The sequence below is a fragment of the Pogonomyrmex barbatus genome, unplaced genomic scaffold (assembly GCF_055798465.1).
Source record: "Pogonomyrmex barbatus isolate J1 unplaced genomic scaffold, ASM5579846v1 scaffold8, whole genome shotgun sequence".
NCBI classification, from domain to species: domain Eukaryota; kingdom Metazoa; phylum Arthropoda; class Insecta; order Hymenoptera; family Formicidae; genus Pogonomyrmex; species Pogonomyrmex barbatus.
Genome location: NW_028297182.1, coordinates 5,592,727 through 5,611,320, shown reverse-complemented (window position 1 = coordinate 5,611,320; position 18,594 = coordinate 5,592,727). Strand labels below are relative to the sequence as shown.

At 31.4% G+C, this 18,594-nt stretch overlaps 2 protein-coding genes and 1 long non-coding RNA gene across 5 annotated transcripts in view; 1 reads left to right on the top strand and 2 right to left on the bottom strand.

Moving 5' to 3' along the window:
- The first annotated feature begins 55 nt into the window (after positions 1–55).
- Positions 56–18,594, top strand: part of LOC148934733 (uncharacterized) — a 32,098-nt gene continuing 13,559 nt past the window's right edge. The window contains exon 1 of the long non-coding RNA XR_016141108.1: positions 56–236. This is a non-coding gene — a long non-coding RNA (uncharacterized LOC148934733). The remainder of the gene's footprint in view (positions 237–18,594) is intronic.
- On the bottom strand, positions 1,514–12,600 carry AGO3 (Argonaute 3). Its single transcript, XM_011639561.3, has 12 exons — positions 12,396–12,600; positions 7,928–8,275; positions 7,694–7,858; positions 7,246–7,444; positions 6,848–7,161; positions 6,411–6,678; positions 5,943–6,308; positions 5,607–5,857; positions 3,878–4,028; positions 3,600–3,800; positions 3,334–3,525; positions 1,514–3,258 (listed from the first exon to the last, which is right to left on the bottom strand). Exons 2-12 carry the CDS (start codon positions 8,254–8,256, stop codon positions 2,929–2,931), a joined length of 2,766 nt encoding a protein of 921 aa, XP_011637863.2. The 5' UTR covers positions 8,257–8,275; positions 12,396–12,600; the 3' UTR covers positions 1,514–2,928.
- The window catches only part of for (cGMP-dependent protein kinase for), a 41,034-nt gene continuing 36,630 nt past the window's right edge, over positions 14,191–18,594 (bottom strand). For all 3 annotated transcript variants that reach the window (XM_011639558.3, XM_011639560.3, XM_011639559.3), the window contains 8 exons: positions 18,302–18,521; positions 17,384–17,447; positions 17,132–17,304; positions 16,794–16,940; positions 15,947–16,393; positions 15,467–15,766; positions 15,316–15,378; positions 14,191–15,236 (listed from right to left, as the gene is read on the bottom strand). In XM_011639558.3, coding sequence (XP_011637860.2) covers positions 15,071–15,236; positions 15,316–15,378; positions 15,467–15,766; positions 15,947–16,393; positions 16,794–16,940; positions 17,132–17,304; positions 17,384–17,447; positions 18,302–18,521 — 1,580 coding nt within the window. In that variant the 3' untranslated portion in view covers positions 14,191–15,070. The remainder of the gene's footprint in view (positions 15,237–15,315; positions 15,379–15,466; positions 15,767–15,946; positions 16,394–16,793; positions 16,941–17,131; positions 17,305–17,383; positions 17,448–18,301; positions 18,522–18,594) is intronic.

Below are 18,594 nucleotides of genomic sequence, written 5' to 3'. Positions count from 1 at the left end.
GATTGTAAATACGAACCGGAGTGCGCGCGCGCATAGTGTGTATATTATATATATATATATATGTGTGTGTTGTGTGGTGTATGATATGCGCGCGCGCGCATCACACAGAGCGTGACAGCACGGCACGACGACGGACAGCGCAGTGGCGTAACTATCGTGTCAACGGACGGACAGACGCCGCAATGCGGAAGGACCTTGCGGGGATTTCCAGGAGTCAACGAGCCGTCGACGAATGCGTAAACCCCTCTCTCTCTCTCTCTCTCTCTCTCTTTTTCTTTCACTTTCTGATGATTAGTATCGTCGTTCTCCATCATCATCATCATCATCATCATCGTCATCGAGAGATGATTATGCATCAATGATGCGAAAGTTACACAACGACCGAAAACGCAACATGATGAGACTCGAACACTCCGTGTTGACATTGCAATTGCACTTTCGCGTGTGCAAATATCGCGAATTGTGACGTCTCGAATTGAGAGATGCCGCGATATGTTGCACATGGGTGAATGGGGGCGACATGGTCAGTGCGATCACGCGCCCGCATCTACTTCTCTCTCTCTCTCTCTCTTTCGATACGCAGCTTTCAAAGCAGGCTTGTCAAGTGCCACGGATAAGCAACCTAATTTTCCATGAGAGTTCCAATTATTGTGTTTACAGAGACCGTTTGATGACAAGGTCAACAACTCAGTGTTTTTCAATCTTCAACAATACGATACGAAATGATTGGATGATTCTGAAGTATTTTTAATACGCGTAAACAAATATATACTTTTACAGAGTTGCATCAGATTCTTAAAATGCTTAATTTGTCGACATGTGAAAATTTTACTTCCGGATAAAAATGTGCGACTTAAAAATTAAAAGTCGTCATTAGTTAGTGTGTTTCGTCATTTTGCTTCGAGGAATATAGCATTAATTTTATTATTTGATTTCAAATCAACTTCCCGTTCATTAAAAAATGCATATGTACGATCAATGTATATGAAAACCTTGCAAGGATCATTATTACCGAATTCTTTAAACAAATTTTAATGCAAGAGAACAAAATGATAAAATCCTCTCTTCAATAGGAAAAAAATTGTGATTTATTTTTAATTTTTTCTTCTCAGGTCAAAATGTATCAGTTTTAAAAGCTCGTCGAAAAAGATTACAGAATTATATTTTAGTCATATGTAGACATACTATATTAAAATATATATTTAGAATTATATTTTTATGTATAAAATATAAATAGCATTTGTAAACATTATTTCATATGTATTACATTTACTTTTTTCAGGTGAATCATATTTATTTTAATTATAAAAAGATTAAAAATAGATTAAAAGTTAAAATATTTTTCAAATACTGTATTAATCATATATCAAATTATGATAAATCATCATTCAATATAAATCTCATACAACTTTCAAAATAAAATCATTTTCATTCATATGAAAATGAGAAAAAGTACATATTATAAATGTGTAATCCAATAAAAAGGAACTTTTTCTTTAATTTTTATATTCGAATTTTAAATCCCTGAGTAAGAAATTGCTTTATTTAAGAGACTAGATGAAGTAAAATCAACAATGATAGAAAAATTTATACTGTAATAAATGAGAGACGTATAGAACTTAAAAAGTATATAAAAGCTCTTAAGTAGACTAGTATAATACCAAGATTAATTATTCGAAAGTAAGCATAATTTGTTTTAAATGTATAAACTTGTTAATATTACATAACAATATTTTATAAAAAAATTTGTTATAAACTTTATCCTTTCTTAAAAATATATAATACTGTGTGTTATATAAATACTGTGTGTTTTGTATATATGTTTTATACATACATACATGTATATATATACATATATACATACATATATGTATGTATGTAAATACGTATGTATATGTAGATATTATGCTTATTTGGTTTAATTATATATATATATCAAACCAAATAATAATACTGAAACTCATTTTATAAAAAATGTTGTTTTGGTATCCATTAAGTATAAAAACAATACAAGACTCTACCTACATAAAAATGTATAACATACTATATTTTTCTTACACTGTAACATATTCAACTGTGCAAACACTTTGAAAACTTTGAAAACTTAATCTTAAATAGAACTTAAAAAAAATTAAAACTAATACTAATAAATTTAATACTAATAATTATGAAATATGAATATTATTAGATATTGTTCTTATCAAATTTTATATATTTTAATGCCTGAAAATTAAACGAAATCAATCACTCTTTTTGCAAATGCAATCTAGCTTTTTAAATTTTTATTTTAATATATTCTCCAATAATTTTGTAAAATTTTAACAAGACCACGAAAATAAGAAAAGTTCTCTATTCTTAGTACTATGTAAATTATCATTAATGCAAAAATAAATCTAATGATTTTCAAATACATGAAGCACAGTTGGTTCTCGAAAATAAAAATTAAAAAAAAAAAAGGGGGAAATAAGATTTCATAATTGTAAATATAAGATACAATTAACAAGATTAAATTCTATGTTAGTTAAGAACAACAAACTTACATTGGTATTTACCTGAGTGCTACTGCAATAATTACTTTCTAGGTTAATACAAATGCAAGTGTTAACTACATAATAAATAAACTAATACATAAACGAGACTTATTCCAAGTGCTTTGTTTGTCACATAGTATACTTGGTATAGTCTTTTATCTCTCTTTGTGTGATCTTTGTCTAAATTAGTTGTCTAATTTTTAACTCGCTATGATACACATTAGATTGTGATTCATGATCGATAATTGACATCGATCTCTCCAAAAACACAATCAAACAAATCATATCAATTATGTGTTATCTTGTTCCAAAATGCTTACCTAATGATATTTATTACTTCATACAAGAAGAAAAGAAAAGAAAGATAATTAAAAATAAGGAAAGTTGAATAATAAAATTACAAATAAAATAAGGTATCTGAAAAGGATTGATGTGGTTCAGCCAGAATATTTTGACCGACTAGATACACAAGTTTGTGCGCATATTGACAAGGAGCGGGTACACGAATCGTACCGGGCCAATTGTAATACAAATGACAAAGTTTATATGTAAGTCGTTGCACGTGATCCGTTTCCATGGTAGATGAATCATGGATAACGATGTAATGAGTTGGAGTTACCGTACCTTGTCGAATACTTTGTGGTACGAGGAAAAAGTCATAATAATTTCGCCGCGTTATACAAGAATCGACAATAGTTCCTGCTCTAGGATTGTCTAAACCTCCTCTCTGCGAATTAAAAGCACAAATTATTAATTAAAAATATGGTGTCTCGTGATCTAATAAATCTAGCGTAATACTCACATCTCTGATGAATAGCCGTGTATTAATACGCTTCTGCACAATGATAACAGTGAGCTGCGGTTTGTAATTCGGTGCAATACGATTAAACGTCGTCAATAATTGCTTTACCTCATATTTTTCAACATAATCTAAATCGCCATCACCGACACCATCGCGATATATAACTATACGTTCCGGATTACATCCATTGTGCTGTCAACATAACAATATTTTCATTTCAATGAAACTAATTCGAGCATTTCGAAAATATATAACTTATTAATTACCTTATGATACGCATTAATGGCAGAAATAAAGCACACTTGTAGCATATCCACTAATTCCTGTTTAGAGGCCTGCATACAAATTCTACTGTGCCACTTAGTCATTTGGGAATCTAAACTTGCGATAAATCCTGCAACACTCTTTCTCGAACCTGCTCCTGTACCGCCATGATAAACGTCTATACCGCATATCATACAATTTTTCTGCAATAACTTATTAAGTAAAAAAAAAAAAAACAAATATATAAAAATATATAATTAAGCATAAGTTTTCTATATACCAATGGCACAGCTACAGTCCAAAGTGCTCCTCCTAATTTGCAATTGATTTGAAGTGCAATTTTTTCTGTCACACTTTTTAATTTAGGAGGCTTGGAAATAGTTTTTGCTATAATAACTTGTGATGGTATAGCTTTTTGTACACAGCACAATCTATAAAATACAATAAAAGTAAAATATATCTCTCTAAAAAAATTTAATTTTTGATTATAAACAAATAAATTTCCAACATGTATAACAATATGCTTCAAATAATTATAATTATATATAATTAATAATTATATGCTTCAAATAATCGATTCTTGTTTATTGTCATAATACATTTGTACACATATTCACACACATACATATATACCAAATGTATGCATAAATTTTTTCCGGTTTTTTAGTAAAAAAAGACACGTAATTTTCAAGGGAAATTAATTTTTTTTTTATTCAAAATATTGGCCATCGGCTTCTACACATTTCGCCCATCTTTCAGGTAATTTATGAATACCATGCCAGAAAAACTGCTTATCTTTTGCGGCAAACCATTCGTCGAGTCATTTTCCAATTTCCTCGAAATTGCTGAAGTGCTGCTCTACGAGCGCGTGCCCCATTGATGCGAAGAGGTGATAGTCAGATGGCGCCAGGTCTGGGGAGTACAGCGGGTGCGGAAGTATGTCCCATCCAAACGATTTCAAGGTGTCTTTCACTGGTTTTGCTATGTGAGACGGTGCATTGTCGTGTAACAAAATCACTTTGCCATGTCTTCTGGCCCATTCCGGTCGTCTTTCGATTAATGCGTGGTTTAAATTAATCATTTGTTGGCGATAGCGTTGTGTATTAACGCTTTCGCCGGGCTTCAAGAGTTCATAATACACAATACCGCTCTGGTCCCACCAGACACAGAGCATGGTCTTCTTGTCGAAGCGATTTGGCCTTGGTGTTGATGGACTGGCTTCGCCAGGTGAAAGCCACGATTTTTTCCGCTTCGGGTTTTCAAAATAAATCCATTTTTCGTCACCCGTCACAATTCGATACAAAAATGATTTCCTTTCGTGGCGTTGAAGCAGCATTTCACAAGTGACTTTGCGATTTTCCATTTGACGTTCATTCAAATCGTGTGGGATCCATTTACCGAGTTTATTGATCTTTCCCATTGCTCGTAAACGTCTGCTGATTGTTTCTTGTGATACATGTAATGCTTCTGCTAATTGCCGTTGAGTTTGAGTTGGGTCATCCAATAACTCCTGCAATTGCTCGTCTTCGCAAGTTTTTGTGGTCTACCAGAGCGCTCACTGTCTTTCACATTGAAATCATCACTTTTAAATTGTCGAAACCATGTCTCACATGTTCTAATCGATGGAGCGTGTTCACCATATGTTTCTACCAGCAAACGATGACTTTCAACAGCCTTTTTCTTTTGATTAAATAAAAAAAGCAATGCGTGCCGCAAATGTTCTTTTTCAGACACAAAACTCGACATGACCACTGAACGATAAAACAAAGACGCTAGTTTTTGGCGGACTCAACTTGTGTGTGTTTGTAGTTTTAAATGTCAGACGAACAAAATGATGTATGTGTCAAATTAATACGCTGCGTACTTTTCGCTGGCGACATCTCTTAGTTAAACCGGAAAAAACTTATGCATACACCTGGTATGTATTTTGTATATTGTTATACATTATATTTCTGTATAAAAAAATGTAATCATTAAATTGACAAAAGAAAAAAGAAAGGCTGACTTACTTCTTTATCGCGGAATAGCGATCAGTACGATTCGTTGGAAATACGATAACTACTAATTCGATATTACTGCTAATGCTATTTTGAATTTCTTTCAGATAAGTCTCAGTTCTGTCGTCTTTTAAACTAATTTTTCGTGGTTCTTTAATTTTCATATTGATCGCTGTTACAATTTTTTCCAAAGTATTTAAAAAATCTTCAACACAAGTTTTATCTTTTATAAAGTACAAAATATGCCAATTGTTCAAATTAGGCTAAAATACAAGGTAAAAAATATTCTTATAAGATTATTCTATTGGTTTTTCAATTTTTAAGTAATTAATCGTTTGATATACTTACAGTGCGTAACATGGGATTTCTTACTGCTAAAGAACTCCAATCTCCAGGTCTGAGATCTTTTTTCAAATGTGGATCATTTGTTGTTCTATTATTTCCAAAAATGATAGTTTCGTCTCCGAGACATCTTCCAGTAAACTGAACTATTTCACTATTCAAATGTAAACCCCATTCCGATAACAATTCCCGAGTTACTTTGTTATTTTCTATCTCTTCTAGAAATCGTATAATTATTTCTCGTCGTTGATTAGGGGACATTTTCGTAACTCCGTTTAAATCTTTCATGATAGTATAATTATTTCGAATATTATCAGTCAGACCTGCTGCATAGCTTAATTCGGGCACCAGAAGAATTGTTTTTTCCTCCTTCTAATATATTTAAACGATTTTTTGTGGCAATAACGAATTTCAAATGACATGTATCAATAATATATCAATTTTAATACGCATGAATATCATGAAACCACGAACCTCGCCAGTTGGTGATCTTTTTGTAGCACGATGTACTAAAAGCGGTTGATCTTTGTCTTTTATGTCAATATTCCACTGCATTTTGTAATAATCAATCAAAGACATTTCTTCATCACCTCTAGTAAACACATATCTTGGTGTTTTATCCCATGCGATATCATCTATACGGTATGTTTTATTATTATATCGTGTCAGTACACTCGTACCAACTATCTCTCTTATTACATTATCTCTATAATTATATTGTCCTTTACGAAAAATCTCAGTTCTGCAAATTGAAAGAAATAAATTCGACTACAAATAATTTAGTCTTAATCTCATAATACAATGTAATACAGTCAAATCTTATAAAATAAATTCTCCAAGAATTTCCAAAAAAATATAGAAATCCTATAATATATATCCTATAATCCTATAATATTGAAAAGAAGTCTTACATTAAATCTCGTACAGTTTCTGTTCGCATCACTCGATGTTTAGCATCTAAACATAATTTTAATCCACCTTCATATTCATTTATGGCGGTCACATAACCAGGCCACACCTCTAATCGATGTTGATGCAACGTGTGCGCGCAATTTGGATTGAAGTTTTGTCGACCAATACGAACTAAACTAAGTGCACGTAAAATACGATTGAACAAAATATTGAAAAATTGAACATTATCACTCATTGATTGTTTTTTCTTATAAATAATTGTAAGGGTTATTTTTGAACCGTCCATTGGATGTTCCGATTCATAACGAGTAATCTGAAAATTTAATTTCACAAAAACAATATTTTGCGCACGTATAATTTATTCATATAGTACTTTCATCAAGAAACTTTAACTTACATCTTCCGGCAATTTTGTTGGTAAATAAAGTAACATTCCATCAAATGTTTTTGTGCGTCCTAAAGTGGCAGAATGTTGATTAAGTAATTTGCGACGTAATCCTATTGAATCTATTTCCGGTGAAAATTTCACTTCATACTGAAATAGACCTTTCCCAGGCTCCAATTTCAGATCTATATAATTGGAGAACATTTGTATTCTACAAAGGAAGACATATTTAGCGTTATTAAATTATATTAATACATTCATTTCTTTCCTACGTGATAACTTTTTGACATGGATTCATTTTTATTTTAGAAAGATTGGACGAATATGTCATATAGAGATTACATATTTTTTAGAATTCAGTTATATTGTATAACTGTATAACTAGTTCAAATAACAAAAAGTTTAACAAAAAGTTATACAGATCGAAAGCATGAATATGCATTCTTAAAATGTAAATTACTTTTCTCCACTTTTGCCTTGTCGACATATTGCGGTGTCCTGGGCAGACTGTACATCAGATGTGGATGGAGTATCATATACAGAAACATCAGCCAATTTTCTTAAAACTCTCGTGGAATCCTCCGTTTCAATACTTTTTTGTACGGATGTCTCTGGTTTAGCGGAACTGGAAAAACACAGCATTTAGATATGCATACGTAAATGTAATTTAGAAAATATAAAATTTGTCACTCACCCAAGCCTTCTCGCTACGTCCAAGATATTACCTCGACCATGACCTACTCTTGCTGTTGCTGATGAAGAAGAAGTTCTAGATTCCGAATCAGTGCTATTTATTGACTTTAACAAACTAACTAATTGAGCACGTCCACGACCTCCACTAGAACTTCCTGAACCAGAGCTAAGATTTGTACTTGGAGCTGAAGAATATCCTTCGGATGATCTTGATATCTGTTCTGATGAACTACTAGGCGTTTCTTCAGAATGAGAACGTTCCTGCTGAGCTTTTTTCATCATTTCCAATAGGAAAGACCCACGGCCTTTACCAGGTTTTTTAGGATCCATTTTGAAGATGTTTTGTAATCTATAAAATTAATAAAAAATAATATTTATCAATATATTTTAATATACTCATTAAAAAATGAATGTGTAAAAATTCTGGGTTGTTTTATTTATATGCAATATTTATTTTGAAATAAGTATCATAATGACCAAAATATAAAATATATATTTTCTGTGTAGAAAGAAATATATAAAATAGTTTCGCATCTCTGAACACTCAGATACACAGATATATATATATATATATATATATATATATATATATATATATAAAATTTTCATTGTGTGCCTTTTTCTCTTTGTAATTTTAAAATAATTATCTTGTTTTCAGATAAATTTTAATTAACTAAGAGCACTTTGTGTTCTCACTATTCTCATTAATTATTTTACTACAATTTTGCAATAGCTTGTTGAACTATTATAGAAAGCAAAAAAGAATAGAATATCAGCTATTAATATCAGTCACGATTGCCAATTCTTTGGTTTTCGGCCGGAGATTCCAGCTTTTTGAACAAATCTCCGACTAACCTCTCTAAAATTTGATGATCTTTTTGGAAGAGGAGAAAAGACAGACAGACAGACAGACAGACAGACAGACAGACGGACGGACGGACGGACGGAGAGAGAGGGAGAGGGAGAGAGGGAGAGATAGAGAGAGAGAGAGAGAGAGAGAGAGAGAGAGAGAGAGAGAGAGAGAGAGAGAGAGATGCATTCACACATGTCTATATATTTTGCTTTTTTACTTTTCAGAAAGAATCTTTGAAAAAAACTTATCTTTTAAAGAAACTATTATATAACAATAACGAAATCAAATATGCTAAATATATCAAAAGAGCAGATTTCCAGTAAAAAGTTTAAAAGTAGTAATTGTGATTATAGATGTGTGCACACACGCGACAAATATGTATTATCGCAATCTTTTATCTTAAATTCTTAATACTTTAAATGTTTTTTTGTTTCTTTTTGAATAATAAAAACTTTTCATAAAATATTTATGTCACATAATCCTTTGTCCTTACACATACCAATCGTTAATTCTTTTTTTTCTCGTCAAAAAAATAATCATTTTAACGATGGACATTTTTTTCGAAAAATATATTACTTTTTCTTGGGTTTATAAATTCTCTTTATTTAGGGTAACTTCACTAAGAAGAAAAAATAAATTCTTCTCTTTTTTTAAATTTCAAAAATTTTTTGCTACTATTGTACAGCCGTTTACATTTTTAAATAACAGTTCCTGAGATTGAAACAGTTGATAGTCTGAAGTTCGAATTTGATACGATCCATTAGATAACTATCAAAATGGTCTTATAGAAACAGTAACAGTATAAAATATCAAATGAATGAATCTAAAAAGGAATACCGTCAAAAACAAACGGATACTATAAAAAAAACAACACCAAAGAGAGACAAGTATCCATTAAAGGCAGCATTCGAAGATACATTGTCTTCTGAAAATTTATGCGTGACAAGAACTATATATTTTCAATGTCGACAATATATATTAAACTGCGGTAAAAAAAAGAGAGAGAAAGAGAAAGAAAAAAGTTCCTGAAACTCTATACCTATACAAATAGATGCAAATGTAAATTTTAACATTTGATTAATATTTCATTTGTCGTTCTCTAAATTCTTTTAACGTGTTAAATGATTATAGAATAAAGTTCTCAAGTTTTCAAGAATCTTCTGTATCTTGGGGAAAAAACTCTCCAGAAAGGGAGGAAGGGAAGGAAGAAGGAAGGGAGGGAGGGGGAGAGAGAAAGAGAGACAGACTATCATATGACTAATAAAGGATGCCTTCCATTTGGTGATGCAAGTCGATACAAGTATCGTTCTATCTTTCTTGCAGTCAATGAGTAACAAGGGCAAAATGATACTTGTGTCGATTTGCGTTACCAAATGGAAGGCACCTGAAATGTTGATTTTAGAGGACCAACTTCATCTATCAGTTTTTCCAAAATTTAATATTTATTCCTGTTCCTAATATTTCCTCCATTGTTTGCAAGACCTTAGAATCCAAACATAATAAACAGAATAAAGAACAAAAAATTAAAAATAAAATTCGATATATAGAAATTCATATTTCAATATAGTCAAGAAATAACCAAGAAATAACCATACTTTTTCATTTCGTCGAAAATAATTTTCTGTTTCTAATACGATTTTATACGATTAAAAAGTCGTAAACTCAAGTCCACAAGTGTATTCTTTTTCAATAAGAAAAAAAAAATGAAAATTTCATATTGTATAATATAAAATTTTATACTACGTATAATACGATTTCGATATTGCATAACACGTTCGCTGTCACATGCATTAAGACTCGGTTCTCTCGCAACATGGGTTGTGTGATGTCAAAGGCGAAAAATGATATGTAAAAAGTTTCTTGTGTCATATAGTTTTATCTTGTACTTTTCTTTTAAAAACATCTTAAAAATAACTAGGATCTAGTGATCTGATAATTTCTGATAGCTAAGCGGTGTACCATTATTTATTTTACACTTTTACGTGATTTATTGAACAGATATCTTTCTAGTATTTTTTACAAGTTTTAAGAATAAGAAAATATCATATTTTTAAGGGAAAAGTACAAGACATAGTTATACGATGCAAGAAACTTTTTACATGTCATTTCTTGCCTCTGACGTCATAATTATGACTGCAGAGAGATAACCGAGCCCTAAAACTTTCTGTTTATGTCATTTCACAATTTCGTCATATAAACCCTATCATAAAATATCAAAACATCAGGCATTTTATGCAATCATGTATTGTCCATGCCCCATGTGTATGGCTGAAGAGTCACGAAAAATAGGTCCGACAGCAAATGTGTTAATTTGGAGACCTGTTTCTTTTAAAGATCTGTTTATGTGATATTAAAATACAAAGAAACAGAACACGTGTTCTTTTTGTCTGAATTTCTTACATTATTTATCTTTTTTCCTTTTTTTTTTCAATATGAATTTCTTACAGTTTAAGTTAAAAAAAAAGAGAGAGAGAGAGAGAGAGAGAGAGAGAGAGAGAGAGAGAGAGAGAGAGAGAGAGATAATGGAATGAATGCTTAAAACAATCACAACAAAGGATTCAAGCTAAGATAGAACTTGAACAGAACTTGTGATAGATTTAATTTAATGATATAAAACTTTTTTTTGTTTTTAAATAAATAATAACTCAACCATAGCCAAAAGTTTATAAACGAAAATTTTACGTTTTTGACAAAATTTAATTAAACGCATTAGCTTACTGCTAAAAAGTTCAGATTGAGATTGAATTGGAACTTGACCAATTCGCGGAAAAAAGTTCACTAAACTTGAGATTGATAATTTTCTTTTTACTGGTAGGAATATTGGTAGGAATAAGTTCTAATCTGACCTCAAATCCTTATCTGTGTTACATGCCGGTTTGTCACTTCTGTTTTCTACGCCGCTAATTTCATCCAGCCCACTCTCAAAATCCGCTTCGGTTCGAGCATTAAATCTATCGATGTTTCCGCGAACGCGAATTTCGGCGCGCACCGTCGAGCTAGAAATTTTGAATGAAAACTTGTACATACGAACAACGGCAAGAGCTCCCGAATTTTCACAATCGAAACATCCTGCCATTATACGCGAGCCTGCATCATACAACAAAGCATACATCGTATATACGAATGCAACTGGAAATATTTGTATTGCGATAATCTTGCCTCTCAGCGTTCATCGACCCGGGCGATTTGTTAGAAAATTTCGAGTGCCTTTAATGACTTTGACGTAACGATTTTACAGGCTCGAAATCATCGCTGGTGATTCGCCGTTGTTGAAATTGGCGAAATTCGATCGCAGCGGAAAAAAAACGACGAGGATGAGTCAGTGCGTCGTCCGAGAAGTCTTTTTTTTTTTTTTTTTTCGTCGCTGCACTGAAACTTTTCATTTTGCTTTCGCTAATTTCCAAAACCTTCCCTTCCTCGAAAATGAACGTCTCGAGGAATGCAGCCCAAGTACATATATATCTATATATATATGTATATATCTATTTCGTTTTAAGTACGAGTGTATACTAGTTCAGTTACAAAAAAGAGACCTAGATCTCGTATCGAACATGGTGGACTGTTAACCTCGCAGAGGAACATCGGCGCGAAATCTCTCAACGAGGCTGCCACTTACATTCCTGGTTCTCCGTTCCTCGCGAATTCGGTGCTGGATTGTTCAAGTTAACGTTCTCAACTTCGCAGGGATCTTCTCCTCGAACAATACCGCACCTTCCTCCTTTTCCTCCACGCGATAACCCATTCGCGACAAATCACACTCAACTAAGAGATGCGCGAGCATCCGAACGATCGGGGTAAAATGAAAAAGGGCCGCCCTGGCCATTGAACATGGCGAGGGACCAATCAGCCTTCCCCTTCTCCTCCCGTCATCCCCACAGTGCTACTTGACGTCACCTAGAGCAACGCGATTGGTCGATTAGTCCCGCGCGGAACAATAGTTCATTAGTGAGGAAGAAGAATACGTCACATGATCCCTCTCGCGGACATATGATTGGTTGAGCTCTTCACGAACGTGCATTGCGCGATATCGCGCGAATTTTAATTGTTGACTAGCGGAAAAAGATCGATGTTAGGCTTACATTATTTAATTCACGCGGAACACATGTGTAGCAATGTCGCATTTCAATCCCTCGATTGGTTTGTATAACTTTTTATATCATATAAAAGGATCATTATAATGTATTTTAATGATAATGTATTTTAAGAATGTAAATTTGATGCCTTTTAATAATTTTACAAAATTACAATGTTTTAAGGACGAATATGTAGTTGAAATAAAAAAAAAGTTTCTCTCTATATGTTTTACTAGTTAATATAATTAAGCATTTCTAAAGATTTTTAAAACGTTTAAATCGAACATATAAGCCTCTCGAGTCTTTTTAAAATCTTTGAAACGTTCTCCTTAAAATCTTCGAAAATTACAAAATCAATTTTTTTTGTTTTTTTAATATCTAAGAAATAAATAAATTATGATTTGGTCATTCGATTTAAGAAAATTATAATTTTATCAAATGTTACAAAGTTCCACCTTTTAAAAAAATCAAAGATATTTTAGAGTTTTCTTGTTTTCGCCAATTATGATCTATTATTACAACGACTGTATCTTTGATTCAGTAGATTACTTGCCTGTACAAATGTATTGTTGACTGAAAAAAACAAAAGTTGAAGGCGTTCTTTCATTGGTCAAAAATATTACGTCTCGCATATAATATAAAGTTTATATAATAATACAATTGCATTGATTTAATAGTTTACAGATAAATTATTTTCTAGTTGATTGATTTTATTTATTTCATCTTCCATTATTCATTAACATACATATTTTTCTTTTTTATCATTAGTATAAATATTTTTTGCCTTAATTGTTACATGAATGTTTTTTTAATCCTTCTCTCTTGCGAACGATTATGACTTTTAAATTAAATTTCATTCCCTCAAAGAGCATATAAAAAAAATAAACCTTTATCTATTTGCATTTCTTCCCGGATATACTATAAGTTAAATAATTTGTTATCTAAGTACTAAAAAAATAACATTAATTATCATAATTTTATTAAAGTATGTTTTATTAAAGTATGTTTTTGTCCTAATATTATTTTAATTTTTTTATCTTTCAGGATACGAATTTTATATATATGTATATATATATATATATATATTTTATATATATTTTATATATATGTATATATATATATATATATATATATATATATATATATATATGAGAAAAAATCAACGGATATATATATACATGATACAATTGGAGATTTGGCTAAATAAGAATCAGCCAACTTTTTCCAATATTAAAGGAATCAAATAAAATACTATATATTAAATTTATATTTAAGAAATCTTATTAATGTTATAAATTAATTTGTTTTTGCCAGTATAATAAAAAATGATAATATAACTTATTTTTTTTTTTTCATTATCTAAATTAAATAATTAAATTAAATGTTATTAAATGATACCAAATTACTGAATAAAATTCAATAAAAATTAATAAAAATCAATAAAAATTATGTGAGTTTGGTTGATTCTGGCAGCCAGGCCTACAATTGTTATTAATAAAATTTATTCGTGTGTATTGCATGATATACATTCCACATTTAAAATTTATATGATGTTTATAATTCATTATTTACAAGACATTATATATGATCAATTAAAATATAATTATTACAATAAACTCTATAAAGTAAATCAAACAACAATGAACTTGCCATAAAAAATTTAACATCTGATCGACCAAGCTATATGCACAATAGATTGACAAGTTAAACAGTATAGATGGCAAGAGGTCCCTTGGACTTGAGCTGACTGTTTGTTGACCGCGTTTCTGAGCACAAGTATGACATGTATGAGTTTACCTTCTTAAGGTAATAATGGCACTTAACACTTGCATACGTATCCTATTACAATGTTAGTGGTGATACTTCTAGAACCTGCCAGAGATGCGATATAAATACAAGATTCATAACTCTAAATTGTTTTTTTCTTTTGAATTTTGCTAATATCGATAATCCGAAAGTCATAAAAAATTTTAATCTAAATTTTATCACAGTGCAGTTTCCCTCGTTTGAATCACGATTATTCTGCGAAATGTGATGGAAAATGTAAGAATATGATAAAATGCGACTGTAACCTGTATATCACGTAGTATGAGAAAAGTATAAATAAATGCAGGTGTCGCCAATTGTCTCGTATGATCGAGAGATCGTTATGTCCTATTACGATTTCCTGCTAGTTAAAAACGTGAATATTAAATAAATGTTCTCTATACTTTTTGTGTTAAAAATCGTTATCCCAACCAGAAATATCGTCGGGTGGTAATGGATCGGTATCAGCTGGATAAGTGTCGAAATTCGTAGTATCTGTAGCGCCTTGAACTCGTGGCAGTATTGGCGGTTCCAAAGTCCTCGTCTTCAACCCTTCCCAGTTAAAACCATCAAACCATCTGTGCAAAGTATCCAGAAATTAGAAATTAATCATCGATATTCTTCTGTAATCTTGAAATAAAATAGAAATATATCTACTTGTGCTTTTGTATTTCACTGATACCGCCTCTTTGATATCCAAGACGTTCCGCGGGATTATCTCTGAAAATACAGGACGATTTGTATTACTCGAGAAACATTTACTAAAAAATATAAGAGATGCTGTACATAAAAGTGTATCATAATTTACCTGCAAAGTTTTTTTATCAAAGCCATTGCGTTACGCGTGATGGATCTGGGAAAATCTATAGCGTCGATTCCTTTCAAGATAATATTATACGTCTTCATTGGGTCACCACCAGTAAAAGGAGGCGTACCCGTAAGCAATTCAAACATAAGAACACCAAGGGACCAGTAATCGGCGCTTATGTCATGACCTTTATTTAAAATGACTTCCGGTGCTACGTACTCTGGTGTACCGCAAAATGTCCATGTTTTCTTTCCATTGTCCAACCGTTTAGCAAAGCCAAAATCAACGAGTTTAACATATCTAGAAAACAATATGACAAAATATAAATTCGTTAGAATCCGTCAAATAGAATATAACATATTTGTTTCTCGATGTATTGATAACAATAATATGTAAATCATCAGATTTTTCGTCATTTTTAAATAATACATCATTATCAAATAATACATCATTATTATACATTATTATACGCATCCTTACCCTTGATTATCCAAAAGTAAATTTTCCGGTTTAAGATCTCTATAGATGATATTTCTGGAATGCAAATAATCGAATGCTTCCACGACACATGCAGTATAAAAGCGCGTAGTACCATCGTCGAAGTGTCCCTTGTCCCTGAGGACGGTCCATAATTCACCACCCAAGCAGGCTTCCATCAGCATATAAAGATACTTTCTATCTTTGAAGGTTTTGAAAAGCTTAACTACAAAATCGCAATCCGCTTCGCTCATTATCCTCTTTTCTGACATAATGTGCTGTTGCTGTCGCGTCTCGACGATTTGCGCCTTCTTCATCTGCTTCAAAGCGAACGATCGTGTACTGTCTCCGGCAATTTGAACTAATTCAACTCTTCCGAAACCACCCACGCCGAGAGTCGCGATAGTCCGAAGGTCTTGTAACCGTACATCCCGGAATTCCTCATTTAGTCTAAAGAAAACGTAAAATTTCAACATATATCTTTAAATAATACAAATTAGTTCGTTGTTTTATGTTAAATATATATTTGCAAATTTCAATTAAATTTATTCTTTTCATCATTTTTTGCACTTAAAAAAGCGATTTTTTTTTTTATCAGAATATTGATATATCCTTTTTTTTTTCGTTTTCATATAATACATCTATTTTTATCGTTAAACTTACTTGGAACGTATAGTTTATTGTCCCATCCTAATGCTAAGCGTGGAACATAATATTCATATAGAAGTATGTAATATAAAAGTATGTAATATATACATATTGTATGTGTATTGTATGTGTTTAATTTTAAATATTTTTTAATATATTAATAATTGTGATTAATAAAAATTGATAATTAACAAAAGGTCACCTCCTACGTTCCACCAACTCGTCCCTGTATCGCGTTCGGATTTCGTCCAAGGATGAGATTAATTGATTAAACGTTTCGCGGTCTATTACCAAACAGCTCACTCCTTCTGGATCGTCAGCGATAATATTAGCAGTTCTGAGATCATCTCTATAAGAATGAAATAAATTAACATATATTTAATTTTATTTAAATTTATAAAGAACTTTTTAAATTTTATTAAAAATATTAATCTTAAGGGGTTATATTTAATCAATCAAGACGGTTACAACGATGGAGGAACTTAATTAATGAAGAAAAATATTAAATAAAAGATAAATATGATAATTAATCATACTCACCCTTGTAAAGCTTTCTCACCGAAGAAATCGCCCTTTCTTAACGTTCTAATATACTTCTCTTCTGTTGTATCGGGCTGTTTTATCGTTACGCGTACTTGTCCCCTACTGATGATGAAGAATGTGTCACCTCTCGCCCCTTGCCTTATTATATAATCCCCATTGTTGTAAAATGTCTGTGAATATAAAATTAATAGTTATTATATAAATCAGAAATATACACAACACGAAAAGATATATTTTGTCAACTCTTACCTCTTCTAAAACGTCTGAAATTTTGATTAAAGTTTCCTCCGGCAGGTTTTTGAAAATTGGCACACTGAAATGTAAAATCACGCGTCGTTTCTAAATTTATGTAATGTAAGATTATTTTTAGATTTTATTAGAAGATATTTCTAACAAATTATTGTGTGCATAAAACTATTATTTATTTCTCTTTTTGACTCTAACTCGTTTGACTTTCAGTAACAATATTGTGTAAGAAAATGAAATATTTTCTGGAACGTTGGTACATCGCATTAATTAGAATGAATGAAAAATGTGAGATATAAATTCACGTAAATTTATCGTTTAGTGTCTTAAATTATTCAAAATAGGTTGACTTCGAACTGAATCATTAAGTAAACATGGGATTTGCTATCTGTCGCAGTAACGTTATTATTAGCAATATTTTTCTTTGACAATTACGTCAATCATATAAACATAAAAATACAAAAATCTTTCGTATAGAGACACATTGTGAATTGTTGACAAATATTTCCATGATTAATTGCGGGAGTTTTTTTTGATGTCGAAATAAAAGAAAGAGTTATCTTTCCTTCTCAGAAACATGTGAAAGAACGTAACTTTTAATATATACGGCTTTAAAATTTCCCGGATTAGTCATTGTTATATTTTCAAAGCTATAATTATAGATTACAAATCCGAAATTTCATATCACTATTGCTGTTATAATACAAAATAAACAAAATTATTTGAAAAATTTTCAATATTAAGACCGTAAGAAGATATACAATTTTTGAAAAATCTAAACAATTTTATTGCAAAATTTTGTTCATTTAAAACATTTATACTCGCAGAGTAACGTAACGTAAATAAAGTGTTACAATGATCAGATTAAAGTTCATCAAGATAGAAAAATATTAAGTCGTCAGAATAATAGTGTCGATTTACCTCTTTAAGAAGTCCGTGTATTCGGCCTGTCTTGACAGCCCGGTCCTCATCATAATGGTTTGGAAGCATTGCCGGTCGATGGCCCATAATTGGCAATCAGTCGCAGCAGTGATCGTCGCCGTCCTCTTGCAATTGTAAAGAATCGCGAGCTCTCCCAGTACCTTTCCGTGTTGCAAAGTGCTGAGATATTTGCCGTCCCTCGACACCTCGACTTTACCCTCTGAAAAAAAATATTTCGATCAAATGTATAATTTCTTGTCATACGATGACTGTAAAAATTGATATAAGTTTGA

Bases quoted from the DNA above. Each gene is read 5' to 3' on its own strand.
- AGO3 (XM_011639561.3), bottom strand. From the start codon at position 8,256: ATGGATCCTAAAAAACCTGGTAAAGGCCGTGGGTCTTTCCTATTGGAA. The intron at 4,029-5,606 runs GTAAGTCAGCCT...TGTATTTTATAG, and splicing joins CGCTATTCCGCGATAAAGAA to ATTGTGCTGTGTACAAAAAG. The intron at 3,259-3,333 runs GTGAGTATTACG...TTTAATTCGCAG, and splicing joins CACGGCTATTCATCAGAGAT to AGAGGAGGTTTAGACAATCC.